Source organism: Monodon monoceros, unplaced genomic scaffold (genome assembly GCF_005190385.1).
Source record: "Monodon monoceros isolate NGI ecotype Baffin Bay Population unplaced genomic scaffold, NGI_Narwhal_1 Super_Scaffold_15, whole genome shotgun sequence".
In the NCBI taxonomy this organism is placed as follows: domain Eukaryota; kingdom Metazoa; phylum Chordata; class Mammalia; order Artiodactyla; family Monodontidae; genus Monodon; species Monodon monoceros.
In genome coordinates, this window is record NW_021703771.1 from 63,405,438 (window position 1) to 63,426,700 (window position 21,263).

At 43.2% G+C, this 21,263-nt stretch overlaps 1 protein-coding gene across 1 annotated transcript in view; it reads left to right on the plus strand.

Moving 5' to 3' along the window:
* Window positions 1–21,263, plus strand: part of ARFGEF3 (ARFGEF family member 3) — a 186,102-nt gene that overhangs the window by 55,244 nt on the left and 109,595 nt on the right. Inside the window, exon 5 of the mRNA XM_029224180.1 lies at window positions 17,451–17,519. Coding sequence (XP_029080013.1) covers window positions 17,451–17,519 — 69 coding nt within the window. The remainder of the gene's footprint in view (window positions 1–17,450; window positions 17,520–21,263) is intronic.

Below are 21,263 nucleotides of genomic sequence, written 5' to 3' on the forward strand. Positions count from 1 at the left end.
CAGGTCCACCTCTGGTGGTGTGTTTTGGGGTGTCTGTGGCCTTATTATGATTTTAGGCAGCCTCTGTGCTAATGGATGGGGTTGTGTTCCTGTTTTGCTAGTTGTTTGGCATAGGGTGTCCAGCACTGTAGCTTGCTGGTCGTTGATTGGAGCTGGGTCTTGGCACTGAGATGGAGATCTCTGCGAGATTTTCACCGTTTGATATTATGTGGAGCTGGGAGGTCTCTTGTGGACCAGTGTCCTGAACGTGGCTCTCCCACCTCAGTGGCACAGCCCTGATGCCTGGCTGTAGCACCAAGAGCCTGTCCTCCACACGGCTCAGAATAAAAGGGAGGGAAAAAAAGAAAGAAAGAAGATAAAATAAAATAATATAAAGTTATTAAAATAAAAAATAATTAAGAAAAAATATTTTTTTAAGTAATAAAAAGAAATGGACAGATCCCGAGGACAAATGGTGAAAGCAAAGCTATACAGACAAAATCACACACAGAAGCATACACATACACACAAAAAGAGAAAAAGGGAAAAAATATATATATATTGTTGCTCCCAAAGTCCACCGCCTCAATTTGGGATGATTCGTTGTCTATTCAGGTATTCCACAGATGCAGGGTACATCCAAAGTTGGTTTTGGAGATTTAATCCGCTGCTCCTGAGGCTGCTGGGAGAGATTTCCCTTTGTCTTCTTTGTTTGCACAGCTCCCGGGGTTCAGCTTTGGATTCGGCCCCGCCTCTGCGTGTACGTCGCCTGAGGGCGTCTGCTCTTCGCTCAGAGAGGACGGGGTTAAAGGAGCCGCTGATTCGGGGGCTCTGGCTCACTCAGGCCGGGGGGGAGGGAGGGGCACGGAGTGTGGGGCGAGCCTGCGGCGGCAGAGGCTGGCGTGATGTTGCACCAGCCTGAGGCGCGCCGTGCATTCTCCCGGGGAAGTTGTCCCTGGATCCCGGGACCCTGGCAGTGGCGGGCTGCACAGTCTCCCGGGAGGGGAGGTGTGGATAGTGACCTGTGCTGGCACTCAGGCTTCTTGGTGGCGGCAGCAGCAGCCTTAGCGTCTCATGCCTGTCTCTGGGGTCCGCGCTGATAGCCGCCGCGGCTCGCGCCCTTCTCTGGAGCTCCTTTAAGCGTGCTCTTTATCCCCTCTTCCTTGCACACCAGGAAACTAAGCGGCAAGAAAATGTCTCTTGCCCCTTAGGCAGGTCCAGACATTTTCCCCGACTCCCTCCCGGCTAGCTGTGGCGCATTAACTACCTCCAGGCTGTGTTCACGCCGTCAACCCCAGTCCTCTACCTGGGATCCGACCTCCGAAGCCCGAGCCTCCGCTCCCAGCCACGCCCGCCCCGGCCGGTGAGCAGACAAGCCTCTCGGGCTGGTGAGTGCCGGTCGGCACCGATCCTCTGTGCGGGAATCTCTCCGCTTTGCTCTCCGCACCCCTGTTGCTGTGCTCTCATCCGTGGCCCCGAAGCTCCCCCGCTCCGCCACCCGCAGTCTCCGCCCGCGAAGGGACTCCTAGTGTGTGGAAACTTTCCTCCTTCACAGCTCCCTCCCACTGGTGCAGGTCCCGCCCCTATCCTTTTGTCTCTGTTTATTCTTTTTTCATTTGCCCTACCCAGGTACGTGGGGACTTTCTTGCCTTTCGGGAGGTCTGAGGTCTTCTGCCAGCGTTCAGTAGGTGTTCTGTAGGAGTTGTTCCACGTGTGGATATATTTCTGATGTATTTTTGGGGACGAGGGTGATCTCCGCGTGTTACTCTTCCGCCATCTTGAAGCTCTCTCTCCAGTAATATTATTATTAACATCAGATGAAACTTTGGAGTTGGTGGTCTGACTGTGATAACCCACAAGTGAGGGCTCCATGATTATTTCCGATTTCTGAGATTTAAATTACTCATTTGGGCCTAAAGATATACACAACTTCTAGCACATGGGGCTTAGAAATAAGTTTTATACCCTCCATGCATGAGGAATTTGTATACCAACTTTAGTCATCTTCAGATATGTGCACCCTTTTAATCTTTTAATTTTGTAATGCTTGTGATGACCCAAGTAAAAACTTTAAAATAAGTCCTTGTTTTGCTAATATCATTACCACATTAAAATGCTTTTACCACTCTTCCTCCCAGAAATTACACACACACACACACACACACACACACGCATAATATGTATATATAAAGAGAGACAGAGAGAATATGAATTGGATGAGTCCTCAGATGGAAAGACTGGATTCCCATTATATATGAAGGGTATATTAATTTATTCTTGGTGCTTCTATGTAACTCATTCTGATAATAAATTATCTAAACTAGATATTTCTTGTTAAAATTCTCTAGTCATTTTATATAAATAGATTTTAGGAAAATCTTTTAAAGTGTTATGTGGTAGGCATTTTCACATGTTGGTCTGAGTATACTATTCAGGAGAGATAAAGCCACACCCTGCAGTTTTTATTTGTCTCTCCAACCATGGCATAGTACATTTTTATGACAAATCCTACGTGCTGTTTTTCAAAAAGCTGTATCGTACATTTTACTCACATGTTGCTATCTGCTAGTGTTTATAAACGTGAGAAATTGAGCCATGTCACATTCTTAGAAGCGTTGTAGCAATTGTATTAAATTCCTGGGGAGAAAATAACATGGTTTCCTCTTTTAGAGATTTCCCTGAGATTAAACAGAAAGTAGCTAATAATGAAACCCAAGATTCTGATGGTAGTGTTCTCATTAAGAAAGAAGGCCCTAGAATTTCAGTTGGAGGGTTAAAAAATGTCAATGATACTTGCTTCTGACAAATTCAGTAGGGATGAGGTTAGATCACTTAGTTATGCTGTCTAACAGGAGGGGGAGAAAAGGCAACTTTGATTTATTGAAATGGCTGTGGAACCCAAATAAAGATTTTACCGCTGAGCAAGTAGAGTGTCAGAACTGTAGATAATGAGGAAGAAGGTTTCTCTGAAGATGCATTACCTTTGAAATGGATTAGTAGATGGCAGGGAGCCACTTAATATTTAGGTTAAATACTTGTTCGCTTTGGTAACATTTTTCCCGTGGTGTGTGCCATTTCCGTAAATGCCATGCAGACTTCATAGGAGCCAGGTACATAACTAATGACACCTGACTAGAGCAATTAGGACTTTTTTCTCCTTCTTTCTGATGGATAATCTTTAATGATGTTATTAACTGATACAGCTGGCTGACTCTTCAAAGAAAGGAGGGAATTGCGGCTGGCCTTCTGCCTCTGTAAGCATGTTAGAGATGTGAGCATCCTGTCTGGGGAGGGCAGCCGGCTTTGTTGGTAAGGAAGGATATGATGCTGGATACTGAGCAAGCGTTTGATGAGCATTCTGTTTTTGGACATCCTATTTTATGCGAGTCTTTAGATAATATAATTGAATATTGGTGGAATGCTTTACATTTTCAAAGGAGAAATGACAGGGGCCAATTATTTAACATTTATTATGCATTAGACACTGTTAAATGCATTCACACTAAGATCACACAGCTAGTGAAATGGCAGGACCGGTATTTGAATTGTAATTCGGCCTAGGCTCAAACCTGTTTTCTCAAACAGTAGGTTACCTTGTCTTCTAAGTCTATCCTGAAAGACGTACATGGTTGTCATTACTGTCCGCATTTTGCAGATGATTGAATAGAAAAGATCAGTTACAGGCTAATAAGGGGCAAAGCTAGGAGTGGCTCAAAGTCCTGTGTGTTTTCTGTTTCCTTCCATGACAGTGTATTCGCTCACTAGTTCTGTGAGCTAGATTCAAATATAAAGAAAGAATCCAAGTCTCTTTCCCGTCAAATTAGCTCATGTCTCTGGGTGTGTATGTGTGTGTGTGTGTGATAGAGTTGGGGGAAGGAAGAGAATATCATTGAGGTATTTTTATATTTTATAACAAAAGCCAACCAAACATCTATAGAAAATGTAAAGGGGAGAGACTAGTGGAGAAGGAGCTTACTAACTGTAGGGCTGCTAGACCTAAGCTTCGGGATTTCCATTTAGAACCTGGTCCTACAGGGTACCAGCATGGCAGTCACTGCCTCGGTCTGAGAGTAAGAAACAGGCCAAATGGAAGGACCATTTCTAAATCTCCTCTCAGTAATGTTTTAATAGCAAAGTCTTATATTTGGACCATTTACTCAAATGGTTAGTTTTTATATCCCTAATTCTGGGCATTTGATCTTCTAGAGTGCCTTATGGAAGGAATGATCATTAGTAAAATTTGAAGGGGAAATGGTTGAATTGTCCTGCCTTCTCATAAGCAAGGAGAAATCCCTTCTTAGTCTAAAGCTACCAACTTAGAAGATTTGCAGCAATCTCTGGTATGAACAAAAAATCTGGTGTTTGATGAAAAATGTTTAATTTAGAATGTACCATTATTGGAGGTTAGCTACATGCTTACATATTATTTCCATACTTAATGCAGGGAAGTATCTAAAACGTGGTTCTGTGAACTAAATGGTTCTCAAAGAGCCCTCCCTCTTCCTGCTGCTAAGATCAAATGTTGATCATCTTTTTCCTTTGTACACATATAGAGAAAATCCTAAGTTTTCCTCCCAGACTTCTTTACCCTTTGGTATGACTGCATTAGACAGACAATAAAAATATATGAAAAAGTCAGAAGCAAACAATTGAAAACTGAGAAAAGTGATTTTCCATTAAATACTTTGTGCATTGTTTGTTTAGATGGAGCTATTTTCATCTTATCAATTTCCCTTTTTTTTAAAGCAAGCACCACCATTTTCAATGCCATGCCCTTTGAATATATTTGAGAGCAACTCTGCTAAGTATTTTTAAACGTTTCCCCATGATTTTTGTTAAAGCAAGTATAAATGCAGAGCCCTGTGGTATTTACTGTGGATGTTCTAGAATTCCTAGAGTGGGGAGATCCTCCAATTTTTTCAATCATTTACTCCACAAATACTTGATCTCTTCCTGTCAGGCACTGTGCTAGGCACAGAAGATCCTATGGTGAAGAAAACAAAACCAGACCAAAAAAGAATCTTTGTTTGGAGGCTAGTGATGGAGATAGAAGTCAATGAAATAGATAAATACATGTAAACTGTGATAAATATAAGGAAAGAAAAATTTAGAAAAGTGTATTTATAATAGACCCTGCTGGAGGGCAGATGAAGAGGACAGAGAAGGCTGTTCTTAAGAAGTGACATTTTTAAAACAAATAAGATCGAAAGCATAAGGAAGAATCAGGTAGGCAAGGATAGGGTTGGAGAAAGGGAAGAAAGGAAGGCTGTATTAGTTAGGATTCATTTCAGCTGAAACAAGGCAGAAATTTGTTTTTCTTTTGCGCTACCTTAGGCCAGTATTGGCTGAACCCCATTATCAGAGACTCTTGTATCTTGGATTATGTTTCTCCAGGTTGTGAAACACAAGGGCTCCCCGTTTCCTGCCAAAATGTCTACATTCCAGCCAACTGGCAGGAGGAAGGTGATGCAGGACACTTCTGCTTCTCTCCCATTGGCCAGGACTCAGTCATATGGCAACAGTTGTAAGGAAGGCTGGAAAGTGTAGTCTTTATTTTGGGCAGCCATGTGCCCAGAATTCTATTCTTGAAAAAGACGGGGATAGTGCTGAGAGAGAGCTGGCAGTCAGCCACCATCACTTATCACGTGAGAATCATAGTCTGGTTTCTTTCCCTCAGTTAGAGGCAGCTGGTGCATCATCCCCTCCACCACCTGCTGCTTTTTTTTTTTTTTTTTTTTTTTTTTACTGCACTTTCCTCAGAGGGAAGGGATGATGATGCATTCAGAGAGGTATGAGGTTAGCTAAGGCCGTGGCTTCTTCAGGGAAACTGCATATGCTGTGGCTTATTCAGGGAAACTACATATCATAATTTCTCCAACTAGTTAGTCCTAAACTCAACTCAGCCATAGTGGAAAAGTTCACTAGTTAGTAAGTGAAAACTAATTACATATTATTAGTATTGTTTTTATCCCTTTGGTGCCTAACAGAGCATCTGGCATATGGCTTACTAATTGCTTGCTAATTTAGTTACTGACTAATGGAGAGAGGGAAACACACGTGGTGGTTTCCAGTGGCCCACCAGGATAATTGACAAAAGAAGCCAAACTCAATAATCTGAGTTCAAAGATGAGAAAGATCAACATGTATTCACACTTTAGAATTAAAGTAACCTCATACATAATCAGATCCTTCTTTTTATAGGTAAATTGAAGCTGGAGTGGTTCAGTTACTTGGCTGGGCTTACACAGTTGTTGGTAGCAGAGTCGCTTTTTCAGTCATTTGTGTTTTTCTGGAAAGGCATTGTAACAAGGCTGGGAGTTGATCTGTTTTTTGCTTTTTTTTTTTTTTTTTTTTTTTTTGCGGTATGCGGGCCTCTCACTGTTGTGGCCCCTCCCGTTGCGGAGCACAGGCTCCGGACGTGCAGGCTCAGTGGCCATGGCTCACGGGCCCAGCCGCTCCGCGGCATGTGGGATCTTCCCGGACCAGGGCACGAACCCATGTCCCCTGCATCGGCAGGCGGACTGTCAACCATTGCGCCACCAGGGAAGCCCCCGATCTGCTTTTTGGATGTGTGGTTTTAGAAGAAAACTGTGCATCCTTGTTTAACTGCAAGGCAAATGTGAGTAATATGGCTTCTGAAAAAGAGTGAAACATCATGAGAGACTAGAAATCTCTTAGAGTAGATAGGAATTCATTGAGGAAACTTTTAAGTGGCCAAGTGTGTCTGGGAGAAAGAATGGCTTTGTGTAACTGTCCTATGAAACAGTCTTTGGACTCTATTGTTTTTAAACTTCTTGTTACTTTTCTTCTTTTCAAAATACCTGGTAGCAGAGTGGTAAGAGCACAGCTTCTCAGGCTAGAATGCCTGGTGACCTTGGGAAAGCTATTTATCTGCCTCGGTTTTCTGATCCGTAAAATGCAAATAATATTAATATTATTGTTATAGTGACTCTTAAATGAGTTAATATAAAAGAAGTGTCTCGAACAGTGCATGGCATAGGGTTGGTGTTAGCTTTCATTTTTGTTAGTTATTAGAAAAGAGTAGGTGTAGCATGATAATAAAATGAACACCTCTGAACTCACTCAAATTATGAACCAGAACATTAGAAGTACCATTGCGTTATGTGTTTCTTCTTGTCTTTCTTCCTCTATAGCCCCTTCCTATACAGCCTATAACAGCCTATAATTTTCTTCTATAGTAAAGGAAGGGAGAAAAGAAAAGAAACTATATATATTTCTGATTCCTGAAAAGGGACCTCATCATATTTACTATTGTCGAATTGTAGCTTCCTTGCTTAAAAGAAGAATTTTGTAAATTATATATCTATTATCCACCTAGATATATTTAGGGTTCTAACCAATAGCCATGATCCCATGGTCTACAGAAAACATCCCACCATTTATCTGTGCAAATAAGTTCCTGTTTTGTCCTACTAGGCAGAGTTCATACGATTTGGATATTCTACAAGAGTTTTATAATTATTAAATGTTTAACATATAGAGAATCAAGTTGTCTTTAGCCATTTATAAACTGTCTCAAGAGGCTTTGTTGCTCATTTCTCTAAGCATCGAGTATAAAAAGCCTCATGCGTATATAGGCAGACGATCTGAGGTGAGGCGCCCATCCTGTGGAGACTCAGAGGGAGAGAGAGAAGGAGGTGTAAGGGTGTTATCCGGAACACACTGATGAAATTAACTTCTTAAAAATCTAACTGTGAGATTAGGTCAAAATAAATTTGCTACAGTTAAACTAGAAAAGATAATTCATTGGACTTTTTTTTTTTTTTTACTTTATTTCATTGTCTGTGAATATATTTACATTACCAACAATACATAAAAGTTTATAGTATTAAAAGCAAAACCAAGACAAGGATTTATAATCTAATAGGAAAAAGATAAAGATGTGCACAATTACCATAATTCAAGATAGTTGCATATATTGTAGCAGAAGAAAAGTTCAATGGGAAAATACAGAAGGAAAACCCACATTCAACTGGGGATTTCAAGGAGGGGATACTGTTTGAGTTGGACTTTGAAAGGTGTTTGGAATTCAGTTCATTATATATATTGGGAGGGAGGCTGGACATTCTTGGTAGAGGAAAAGTCTTGGAGATGGAAAAGCACAGGGCGGAAACCCGGATTAGTGAGGGATAATGGTCGATGAGCCTGAAGGGGAGGTTGAAGCAGATTCTAGAGGGCCTGGTCAGAGTAAGTAAGTAGCCGGGAGTCTGTAGAGATTGGGGGGTCTTCAGAGTAGCAAGAAAGTGACATGTTCAGAGCTGGGTGTTAGATGTTGAAGGTGGGTGGAAGGGGAGAGTGTTTTGCAGGATGCTTGGAGAATCCGCAGAGCCAAGTCGGAGGCACTGGCGAGATGGCTCGTTGTGAGAGCCAGGTTGGAGGGGACAGGAGGGGTGCCCCGCAGCTGAGTGCAGACAAGTGCAGCTGAGGACACTGAGGGGATTTGCAGTAGCTGGTGATGGGCGGTGGCATAGGCGGTGAGTAGGTGAGAAGGGGAAAATCCAAGATGATATCAAGACTTGCAGCTGGAGTTTCTGGCTGAATGATGGATTTTAAGGGGCTAACTTAGGAGAGAGATGGTGAATTCATACTGTCAGATATCAAAGAGTTACAATATTTTAAAAGAATAAATACAAGGAGTTTCACATTACAGGCTTTCCAAAATAGAAAGCATCCATTGTAGATTTCATCACTGAGACTGACTTCTGTATATGCGTTTCTAATCATATTGATTTATGTGTTTACAGTTACATTCACTGTGTATATATGATTTTATTTTTTGCTTTTCATTTAACTTTAGATTGTAAGCATTTCCCACACGGCTATATTTATCCCCTCACAGATAATTTTAATGGTTGCGTAATTAAGAATTTTAGAGCAGGAAGAAGTGTTAAGCTGTTTACCATGTTGGAGACTTAGTATGGTTTATGTGATTTTCATGAAATTGCATATATCATTTCTGATGTTTATAAGCTGAAATCAAGGTTTGAAACTTGGGAGAAATATTGGCTCTAGAAATGCATCTGTGAGCCTTCTAGTTAGAGGTAAGAGTTATGAGAGTTTGCCAAGGAAGAGAGTTTAGAGGGAGAAGGTAAGAAGAATAAGAACGATTGGATTATTTGTTCAAGCAAATTAGCTAAGTTCAAGTTCATTATAATTTAATATTTACATATTTTTTCTACAGATATCACTGGTGTACTGTTTGCTAGAATTAGGTGCTAAGGGCACATCTGATGTGTATGTTGAATATTAAACTTATTAGTAGTGGCAACAAATAAAGGCCAGGAAAGAACCTGAGACATGACCATAAACCAATAAGTAATTTGCAATGTTTTCCAAACTGGGGACTCATGAGCTCTAGAAAAATCTTCTACTGACTAAAAAAAAACCTCTCAGAATAGCTATCTGCCAGAATTTGGGCAAGTTGGGCCAGAAAGTGATTTCTGTAATTACCTGTCACCTCAGCCTAATGTAAATCAATTTAAGTCACAAGTGGTAGACGTTTCATGCACTAAAATAATTTGATTCATTTTCTTTGGATCAAAATAAAGATTGGGGTGTGGCTCAACAACAGCCTTGTTGTTACCTTCAATTCAGGATCTCTGAAGCCCGGTGAAGGATCAGTGACTCACCCCAGGTCCCCTCTGGAAGTCCTGCATTCTAGCTCTGAGGCTTTTGGAAGCAGGGTGATGTAGAGATTCTCAGTTATATCCACAAGGCATGGGGTATAAATGACCTAAGAGTGGTTCTCAACAGGTGAGCATTTTGTCCCCCAGGGAATATTTGACAATGTCTAGAGACGTTTTTTTTGGTTGTCACAACTGGGGGAGGGAGAGCCACTGCCATCTAGAGGTTATGGGGGCCAGGGACGCTGCTAAACATCCTATAATACACAGGACAATCTCCCACGAAGAGAATTATTTGGCCCCAAAATGTCGGTATTTCTGAGGTTGAGCAACTTTGATCAAGACAAGAAAAAAATGCTTATCTTTGGCCATCCACATTTTAAATTTAGACCATAGGAAGATGGCCTCTGAAATTCTCTGTTGACTTTGTGATACTGCATCCCCCAAACTAAAGATGTGTGCTCTGCCCTTCTGCTGTCTGCGGGAGACTGAGCCTGCTTTGTTGTTTACAGGTGCACCATGAGGGGAAGCATCTATTTCATGGCCGAGGTACGCTTTCAGCAGCACATAATCATAAGGCTGCACCCCCAGGAGGGGGGCAAGCCCTGCACACGAGAGAAAGGCATTTGGTGTCTCAGTATTCCTGTCCTTGTCACTGAATTTTCCATCCTTGTTTTTGCCAAATTTAACGGAGTTAAAAAAAAAAAAAAAAAAAAGAACTGGGCTGTTTCTCAAGAAAAGGAATTATGCAAATACATTTAAGTTTATGAATCTTCAAGCCAATATACATGAGAGGCCAGAAGGGAATGTGCATTAAATAACAAAGCAAAAATTTCAGCCAGAACCAGAGCTGGGGTTTGAAACGGTGCCTGGCATCAAGGATTTCCAGAGAGTTTGCTCCTCTTCAAATGAGGGAAAGACAAAGCCCCTGTGGGCTGTACTCAAATTTTGAGTTACTTTTTGAGCTATAGTAGATTATTTGATTCATAAATAGCATCTGATATTTGGAGAAATGAAACGACAGTGACCTCAGGAAGCACTTACGTGTAAACTAAGCACCAATGTATATTTTAATAGTGTAAGGAAAAGAAGATTCCTGTTCATTCAACATGCCTCCGTGTCCCCAGTGTGCCTTAGGGTAGGTTGACTCCCACGGATTAGCTCACTTCTTGACGGTCTCCTCATCTTCCTCCCTGGGTTTTTCACTCCTTAATTATACGTGTTACAGCATAAATTTAGAGTTCTATTAAAGATGAGTATAGGGACTTGCCCGGTGGTCCAGTGGTTAAGACTCCACCTTCCAGTGCAGGGGCACGGGTTCACTCCCTGCTTGGGGTACTGAGATCCTACAGGCCGTGAGGTGCAGCCAAAAAAAAAAAAGGAGTATAACATTACAAGTGTACTGTGTGTTAGACCCTGATATGCTTTTCAGAGTCCAGTGCATTTTCCCAGTCATCATGTTCATCACAACTTATTGTAATCCCTTGTTTTGTCACTGTCTTCGAAACCACATGTTAGCTTTACAGAGCGCAAGGATCAGGGTATCTTTTTTAGTTCCTCCTGTATGCCCAACACCTAGCACTGGGCCTGACCACTTGTCACACCTCAGTAAGTATTTGTGGAATGAATGAATGAATGGCAGCCTGAGTAATGCAGCACAAGGGAGAGATAAAGTGGGAGTGCGGTTGCTATCCAGTAAGCTTAGGAATCATTTCTTTACTCCTTCATCCCCTGCAAATGGTCCTGTAGAGGACTCATTTGAAACTTTAGCAGAAATGAGCTCTTTGACTCAGAAATCTTACATAAGTTACCAGTTACTGTGTTGAGTGCAAAAAAAATAGGTTCTCAGCAGAGAGTAACAGGTGTTCTATAAGTCTCACGGGAGATGCCCTCTGGTTGGTAGAGATGTTTTTCTCCCTGTCCTGCTTGAGGTCCTGCCAAATAGCTGGACCTCCTGAATGGGGACTCACTAAATTCTGATTACCCTAACGAGGTCAGCTGAAGCTCTAGTATTATTACCCATAAGGCTGCAAAAACTGCCTTTAGCCAGTCACACCACCTGGATCTGACATTCAGATTCCCAGGACAATTTCCTTCTGTGTCACCGGCCTGTCTTATCACATTGCCTACACATTTTACAATAATGACTAGGCACACAGATGCACAGTCCCACTGAAACTCTGTGTAGTTGATTACTCATGTGGACAATGCATAGGAGGGATTGAGCGTGGACTGGGACTCACCACACCTCCCAGAGCCTGGCAAGGCACTATAAACATGGTGCGCATCAAAAAGTTAGACCTGGGCTTCCCTGGTGGCGCAGTGGTTGAGAGTCCGCCTGCCAATGCAGGGGACGCGGGTTCGTGCCCTGGTCTGGGAAGATCCCACATGCTGCGGAGCCTGTGCGTCCGGAGCCTGTGCTCCGCAACGGGAGAGGCCACAACAGTGAGAGGCCCGCGTACCGCAAAAAAAAAAAAAAGTTAGACCTTACTACCAAGGAGCTCATAAATCTAGTGGGTGGTGGAGAGGGCACCCAGATTTAAGTAGTATATCTAAACTGCTCCAAGTAAATGCTATGGAATAAGCCTTTTGCGTTTTCTGCCCATTCTGGGATTAATTCACATCTGTAGAGTAATATTTATGTGACGGATTTTGAACAAGGTATATCTTTGTTCTCTAAAACATGTTACTTTATTATCTAATATAAAGCTTTATGAAATATATGGGAATAGGGGTATATGAGAGATTTCAACCAGGTTGACTAGAATGGTAGGGAGTAGGTGGGGAGAGAACAGTGGTTGGGTGACACCCAGATTTCATACATGGGTGACCATTGCCTTCTATTTGTGAATTCCCTTCATCCCTTCACCAATGCACCCCAGTCAGTTCATTGCCACTGGAATGACTAGGCTCTGTCTTTAATTCATCTACAACATATTGTCTGCTTTATTGCTCTGATTTCTAGTTTGCCTCAGTACATCTAGTTTTTATTTGTTTGTCTGTTTAGACTGTGCCATGTGGAATGCAAGGTCTTAGTTCCCTGACCAGGGATCAAACCCGTGCCCCCTGCTTTGGGAGCTTGGAGTCTTAACCACTGGACCACCAGGGAAGTCCCTACATCTAGTTTTAGTTGTGATTTGTTGCCCCAACCAGCCCTAAAATAATCTGTGCAAAAGACTTAACATGGGGCATTTAAGTTGATGTGTAATAAGGTTCCAGCCAACCTTTTTAGCACCATCTCCAGCCTCTGCTTTCACACTTCATACCTTTACTCACAGCATTTCCTTTGCTTGGTACATCTGTCCCTCCCTTTTCTCCCCTGTATCAGTGCTTTGCTCACACATTATCTAATCTGTGAATTCTCTGCTCTCCGAAGTTGAGATGTCTTCTGACCTTAAGAATTATTATATACCTCACGGTTGCAGTAGCACTCACTATAGTCAGCCATGAAGTATAGTTGTACAAGTATTCATTTCTCCAATAGATGGTGAGTTTGTAATGGTAAAGATGGTGCTTGCTTTGTATTTGTGACCCCACAGCAATTAGAACCTTGGCGAATAATGCCTTGAATTGATTTGGGGCCTGAAAGGGAGAACATCAAGGAGAGAGGAAGTGGAGCTGGGTCAGAATGACGAGGGCTTTAGACAGTAGGAATTGGGGGCAGTGATACATAGTAGGATGAAGACTTGGAAAGATTTATACTTTTGAATGCGGATGATCTGATTGATTTTTTTTCTTTTGTTTTACTTAAAATGCATCTAATTATTTACACTGGAATGGCTGCCATGTGTTACATCAAATGGAGACTTGTTTAATCTCTATGAGACGATAGCCTAGAGATATATGTACTGTGTACTCTTTTTTTAAAAAATTAATTAATTAATTTTTGGCTGCACTGAGTCTTTGTTGCTGTGCGCGGGCTTTCTCTAGTTGTGACGAGTGAGGGCTACTCTTCGTTGCGGTGTGTGGGCTTCTCATTGCAGTGGCTTCTCTTGTTGCAGGGCACGGGCTCTAGGCGCGCAGACTTCAGTAGTTGTGGCACGTGGGCTCAGTAGTTGTGGCTCACGGGTTCTAGAGCTCAGGCTCAGTAGTTGTGGTGCACGGGCTTAGTTGCTCCGCAGCATGTGGGATCTTCCCCGACCAGGGCTCGAACCCGTGTCCCCTGCATTGACAGGCAGATTCTTAACCACTGCGCCACCAGAGAAGCCCCTCTTTTTTTTTTTAAAGTCATTTAATTAATTTTTCCTCTAAATATCCTTGTGAGGTGGGATGGGAATTTTAAAGATAAGGGGCTTAGAGGATGTAGGCAAATTCACAGCAATTAAATACTAAATCACATGCCACAGTCACGTTACTGAAACACTTGTGTTTTAGCCCTGACATCACAGCCCCTGCTCTGTCGTGATTGTGATCGCAGGGCAGAATGAGCCTGATGGAGAAACCCCAATCATGACGATAAGATGCCCTTGCATCTTATCCGGGAGAGGAGAGGATATCCGGGAGAGGATTCATCCGGGGTTTTCCTGATGAGAAGTGCATACCTGTGATCTTGCACTTGTCATCATTATCTATCCGCATCTGTCTCTCTGTGTTCCTAATGTGGCTAAATTTTTCAGATTCTTATCACTTGGGCCCAATGCTTGCAATAAATCAGCTTCTCTTTCTCCTTTCCAGTCTTATCTGTTTTATCCATTGTTTCTATACACATTTTTAATTGCAGGGTTGTTTCTTGTATATAGTAGCTATTCAGTTATTGTTTTTTTCATAATTGCGATTTTTATTAGCCTCTGTAATGATCGTGCCCTTTTTGTGGACGGTTTTGCACCTACTTTCCCCATCCTCTTGGCTTATTTATGGAGGCAGCACCAACCATCTAGATTGCAAGACGCTGCCTGTCACTCAAGTTCTTGCTGTTCAGTGATAATGTAGTCAGTATGCTTTAATGACCCTGTGAGGGATGTATTTTTAATGGAATTGTCCTCAATATTTAGGTGCTCCTGTTTTCCTTGAGGCCAACGTGCTCAGAATACCAGTCTAAACTTACTCTTTCATTATGCAGTGGAAGTCAGACACTTGAAATTAATTTGCCGTCACCCTAAATTTCCTACACCCGGTCTGTGTTTGAATCCAGTGAATTAGTGCTTGCCAGGCTTTGGGCACCGTTTTTCCGTGTATCATTTGCAATAAGTCACATCTGTCTGCTGCACCATCCTAGCTAGAAACTGGGGGCCCTTTATATGTCTTGGGAGTCATAGGCGGGCCATGGGCACCGTCAGCTCTGGAGTTAAAACCTGCTCTGCTTCCAGAAAAACAAGTTGTGTGAGCTTAAGGAGACGGCTTCATTATTATGCTTCACTTTCACTATTTTTTCTTGTTTTTAGTTTTTGCATAGAGCTCAGTGAGTCTTTGGATATTAGTGGCCAGACATTAGGTGTGGAGAGCCTGTTTTTCAATGATCTTTTGAACAGGATCAGCATCAGTTGGGTGCAGGGATCTTCAGCTTCCTTCAGACTGTTGCTGTGAGGCCTCCCTCTACACTTGGCTGGCTTCCCGGTGGCAGAGTCCAGCCTCCTCTGTTCCCCTGAGAAGCTTGATTAGCAAATATGCCAACTCAGTGCCCTTCCCGAAGACCTCACCATAGACACGGCTCCCACTTCCTCTAGCCTCTGTTGCATAAAGCAGCTCTTGTTCACAGAAAACTGGGTTGGCTTTTGAAAACTTCTTTCTTACCCTTGCACACCTTGTATGAATGCACGGAGCGATGGAAGGCAGGAAGTCGATCATTGGTCCTATAAGTAACATTATTAATTAGCCAGTTCAGACAAAAATTTGCCATGATTAGTTTCATATTGTAAGGTCTTGCCAGTTGCCAGCCTTTATTGTAATGACTTAAAAAACCAAGGGCCAAGATGGGCCACCTCACCTCCCCAGACCACCACCTACACCAGCCACTGTCTCATACCCTCCACCCACCTGCCGTGAAACATGACATAGAAAAAATAAATAAGAAAGAGAAGCTGTGCAAGGTAGCAAGAAATCAAAGTACGAAAGCCTCATATGAGAAAGCCTGAGGGCCTTTCAGATGCTCAGTGGATGTTATAGTCTAATGAGAAGATTATAAATAAGTAAATAAACCAGTAATTTATGAGACTGGTGCTTGCTCTGAAGCAAGTGAAACAAGGAGCTGTGAGAGAGGCCATTTCAGAGAGAGTGTTCAGGGAGGGCCGCAGGCCTATCTGAGGGGCGACATTTGAGTTGAGACCACCAAGAAGCCAGGAGATGAGCCACATGAGGAAAAAACCTAGGAGGATCCCAGGATAGGAGGGTGTCAGGCAGAGATGCCATCAACTACAGAGGCATTAGAAGACATGGCCTCTCCCCAGGCGAAATTAGGACCTGGTGACCCTGTTGTCCTCAGCTCTCATCCCTCCTTGCATGCCAGACTCCGACCCCCAAAGGTAGTCATCAAACAAAAGAAAGCCTTTTCCCATGAAGCCATGGGGCAGTAGTTCCCACAGTCCCCCTCTCTCGGCCAACGTGGCATTCAGACGATTTTTATCTGGAGTCAGCTCTTGGCGCTCAGGTGCCTTAAGGAACAAAAAATTGTGAATTTATTCTAACCTTGTGACTAAAATTGGCAAGAATCCCTTTTTCCTTCTTTAATTACCTACCTGTTTGCTTTCTCTAAAGGCGTGACTGTTCCTAGGGCTGGCCTGGCTGGTAACTAAGACTGAGCGATTTAGGAGGTTCCATGCCCCATGGGACAGTTACACTTTTTGATGTGCTGAGCAGGTGTATATCCTAATGGTAAATTTGCTAGGCTTCAGCGCTCTTTCACGAGTTAGGCAGAACCAGGTGAGAAACATCCTCTGAGGCTGCCACTGACAGGCCGAGCTGCAGGCAGGACGTGGCTGTTGGGTTTGGGGATCAAGGAGCAGACATCAGCAATTTCATGTCTGGGACCACCTGCGAGATAATTTGCAGCATCAGAAGCCAAATGGACAGGGGAGCATCTAGCCTTTTATCTGTAAAATTAGAAGCAATTCTTAAAATGCCCTGGGCTTTTATTGATCTATTCCCTAATAGCTCTACAAGTAGAGAGTGGAATTTTTAGTGGTCTTTAAAGATCTTGTAAATGTCATCGACTCACTGTCTATGTAACTTGGAGAATAAGGGGAATCTGGAACTAATAAATAAGCCCCAGGCAGTGTGCTGGGGGAAATAAAGAAGGAAAGAAGAAAGTGCCCATAAAAGAATGTCTAATCCCATGTGGATCTGGGAAGGCGAGAGGAACAGAAAAATACAGTGACGCTCCGGTCTAGGAAGATGTAGAGACAGTATTGCATGGTCAGTCAGGGCATGGAGTCAGATTACTTGGGTTCAGATCTCAGCTCCACAGCTGGTACCTGTGTGACTTTGGCAGCTTATTTAATCATTCGGAGGTGCAGTGTCCTTATCAGTAAGATGAGGACGGTAATAATGACGCTTACTAAAAATATCAGTCTAGGTAATTCACGTACAGGACCTAGCAGTGAGCCTGGCCGTTTGGTTTTCTTTATTACTGGACAGACCTGGAGTTGAAGAAAGCCATCTCTGGCCAGGCTTACAATGCTTCTTCCTTTTACAAGTATTAGTCTCTATTTTATTGGGCAATGTGTGGTCACTAATTAGAGAGCAGTGGGTGGGATGGAAAGAAACATATGAAAAGCAAAGAGCGAAAGAGTCATAAAAAACAGGACTGCACTAATAACATGTGAAGTGGAAATTTATTTCTAAATTTTTACTTCCTTCTCTCTTCCTTCCTCCTCTGCCTCCTGGCTGTTAAAGGTTTTACTCTGCATAACCTACACCCCAACCTTTGACCTGAATGGGAGCGCAGTGCTGAAGATCGCGGAGGTGAGTATCCGTTTTCCCCAGACGCTCAAGTGCTGCTTGTGTGTGCTGTCTGCTCACAGCTGCTTTACCCCGACCTGGGATAAATGCTGGGGTGGAGCCAAGCCGCAGCAGTGGGGTGAGCCCTTCTCTGATCATTATTGTGGGGAATTTCCACTATGGAGTTGATCTGTGGGAAGCAGGCTATGTGGGCCACCATCCTTAGTCGGTGCTCTGCATGCTTTGGTTTGCTTGACTTGAGGCTTTAGCCATGGAAATAACAGTACCGGTTCTCCCGACGCTGCTACACCTAGGTTTTGCACTTACTATTTTTCCTAAGATTGATGGAAGAGAATTTGATTTTTTTTTAATGGTTTTTAAGAAACCAAGTGTGAGATTTAGAGGAGACGTTTATTGATTAAATTGCATCCCCGTCTCCTAAACCCTGATGAGTGCATTTTGTAACGATCATTGGAAAGCCTTCTCTTTTCCATCTGTGTTGCAGCCTGGAGTAATATGTGCCTTCAGCACTCCCCGCAGTATGTCCAACAGAAAACTTGCTTTCTTGAATGTCCGGCATATGCCTTTGGCTTTTGGAAACAGCATCATTCCAAAGCTGTACTTTACTATGCTTAGAATGAATTACCTGCCACTTCTTGAAAAGAGTACCTTCAGGATTTGTATGTTTTGACAAGACTACACACGTAGACCTCAAGGAGCCAATGATATATTCAGAATTCTGAAATTATAGAGAAAAAGAAAGCCTAACTATCAACAGTCATGGGTATTTTTTTTTTTAACACTAATGATTACTATTTATTGAGTATACCAGGTAGACGCTTAACACTTAGGGCATGTTTTCTTTTTTCCTCTTTTTCCCATCATTATTGAGGTATCACCAACAAATAAAATGTTCGATGTTTCGATATGCATATGCATTGTGAAATAGTCACCACAGTCAAGCTAATTAACATATCCATCATCATGCATAGTTAACATTATCATGAGTAGTATTTATATTGGCTGATACACGTGCTTTTATGGTATTATGTGGCATTGAAGAGTGAAAATTGAGAGAAAGTTATTTTTGAGCACATAGAACATTTTTATGTGTCAGTCAAAAGAAAAACAGACAGCTGACCCCTCACTATGACATAAATCAGTTCTCAAATGCGTATGTATGTAGATAGAAAGAACGCTTTTCTTTACCACATTAGTATGTTTCACTCTATATAAGTAAAGAAATAGAATAGCTATCGGTATTTTTAGTTGAATTTTAAGAGGTACTTGTGAGTGATCTTGTCATTTGTAGGTTTGCTTTTTTTTTTTTATTAACAGTGGTAAGAACACAACATGAGATCTTAACAAACTTTTTTTTTTTTTTTTTTTGCGGTATGCGGGCCTCTCACTGTTGTGGCCTCTCCCGTTGCAGAGCACAGGGTCCGGACGCGCAGGCTCAGCGGCCATGGCTCACGGGCCCAGCCGCTCCGCGGCATGTGGGATCCTCCCGGACCGGGGCACGAACCCACGTCCCCTGCATCGGCAGGTGGACTCTCAACCACTGCGCCACCAGGGAAGCCCCTTAACAATCTTTTTAACTATACAATTCAGTAGTGTTAACCGTAGTGCAGTGTTGTATAGCAGGTCTGTAGAACTTATTCATCTTGCATAACTGAAACTTTATACCCATTGAATATTAACTCTCCATTTCCCTCCTCCTCCCCACACCGTGCAACCACCATTCTGCTCTCTGTTTCTATGAGTTTGACAATTTTAGATACCTCATGCCGGTTTGCTTTTAAAGTGACAAATGTAGTTTTGAGCAGAGCAAGAAACAGGATTGGCATGTAAGAGGCTTGTTATTTATTTGCCATGTGAAGGGACAAGAAGGGAAATGCAGCGTGTCACTGCCCAGCCACTGCCTAGCTCGACCCCTGCCCAGGAGGGGTATGGGGAAGGGGATGGGTTGTTGTAGGACTCTTCAGGACTGGGGAGGCCACCACGGATTCCCAAGCTCCCTTTGAGAGTGTGAGGTCTTTATCATCCTCACAGGGATGAGTTTTTGAATGAGAGTCTGAAAGATTCGAGATGTAATTCCCAAACAGCAGATACACACTGCCATGGACCACCCAAGTCAAGGGTGATTTCAGAGGGGATCTGGAAGCCAGAGTAGAGAGTTGGCAGACCTGTCTAGATAGGATGAAACATCAAAACACAGTGGTCTCTACCAGAACCTATAAAGGGAAAAAACCTTTTATTTATTTATTTTTTAAATCTCAGCCCAAGAGTGATATAAAGATAAAGGCGTTTGAGCTTGGTGGTGACAGTGTGGGCTCTTGAGTTGCGCTGGTCGGGTGTAAATCCTGACTTTACCACCTCCCAGCGGTGTTGCCTTAGATACCTCCCTGGGCTTGTGTTTGTTCTCTGTGTAAAAGCAATGCTGACAGCGCCTACCTCGCTATCTCGTGGTATGGTTGTGCTGATTAGACAAGAAAGATAGAATCCATGTAAAAAGCTTTCAGTGCAGGCAGCCGCATAGTAAATGCTGGGTCAAGGTTAGCTGCTGCTCTCCTGGAGCAGCAGATGGATGACGACGTCCAGGCTTCCACTAAATAATGTTGACACGGCCAGGACCCTGAAGGGATGGGTCATCAACTGGGCTTAGGTTCCTGAGACAACAGTAGCAAGCTTACTTCCCCTTCTTGCCCCTCCTGCAGCCTCCTGAGATCCCCTAGTTGGAAGAGTTCCCAGCAGAATGTCAGCATGAAGGTCATAAAGCAGGGGTCAGACCATCATGGAAAAATGCGTTACTTCCAGTGCTAGCTTTGACTTATTGTTCAGGATGGAGGCTTCGGACTGCATTCCTCTGAAGGAAGGACTTGGCAAAGATCTTAAAAATAAACTTTTCATCCTGTATTTGATAGCGGGGACCTTCCCTTGACAGTGTGCAGGCTCCCAGAAGATGTTTTTAGGCCCCGCCTCTCCTATAGATCCACAAGAAGGTCCTACCACCTCCCTGTCCGTGGTGGAACTTAACAGTTGAGGCTGCAGGTTCCCCCAGCCCTCACTTAGATGCCCCACTCTTTTCTGGTGACTGGAAACATCAGCAGATTCTCCAGCATAGCAGGGGGATGGAGACTGCTTTGTAAGGACCACAATGGTCACCACTTCAAAGTGCTTTTGATAAATGGCAGTGTGCAGAATCACTCCTCTGTGCTAGCCTGGACCTGGCGTGGACACCAGGTTGAAGGGAGTAAGAATCCAACTCTTGCAGCTGGCCAGTCCATGGGTAAGGACATCTGCACGCCAGGCTGCTGAGAGAAGCAGAGGACGAGCATGCCGATTCCAGCACCAGGGGCTCACTCTATCCAGTGGCAGCGATCAGAAAGCCAGTGAGAAAAACACCCTGGAAAGTGCTCTCCTGCTGAGAATCGTGGATCTTTATCCATCAGGCTTGGCTGCAACTCAGAGCACTTCCACCAGGCATTAGCTAGAGCTCTGGGCTCTCTGTGGCCATTTCCTCTCAGAGTTGATCATTCTGAGGAGGCTTGAGAACATAACATCACTCTTGGTGGCAAGAGATAAGTACATATTACATGGCTAAGACAGTGTTCCATGGCTACCTTTAGTACATATTTAGCTCTCTGCCAGGCACGGTTCTCAGAACTTTCCCTGTATTAGATCATATCATCTGCACAGCAGTACTGCTGTACTAGCCACACAGCTAGGAAGTGATAGAACCAGGAAGCGAGACTGGTCGGTATGACT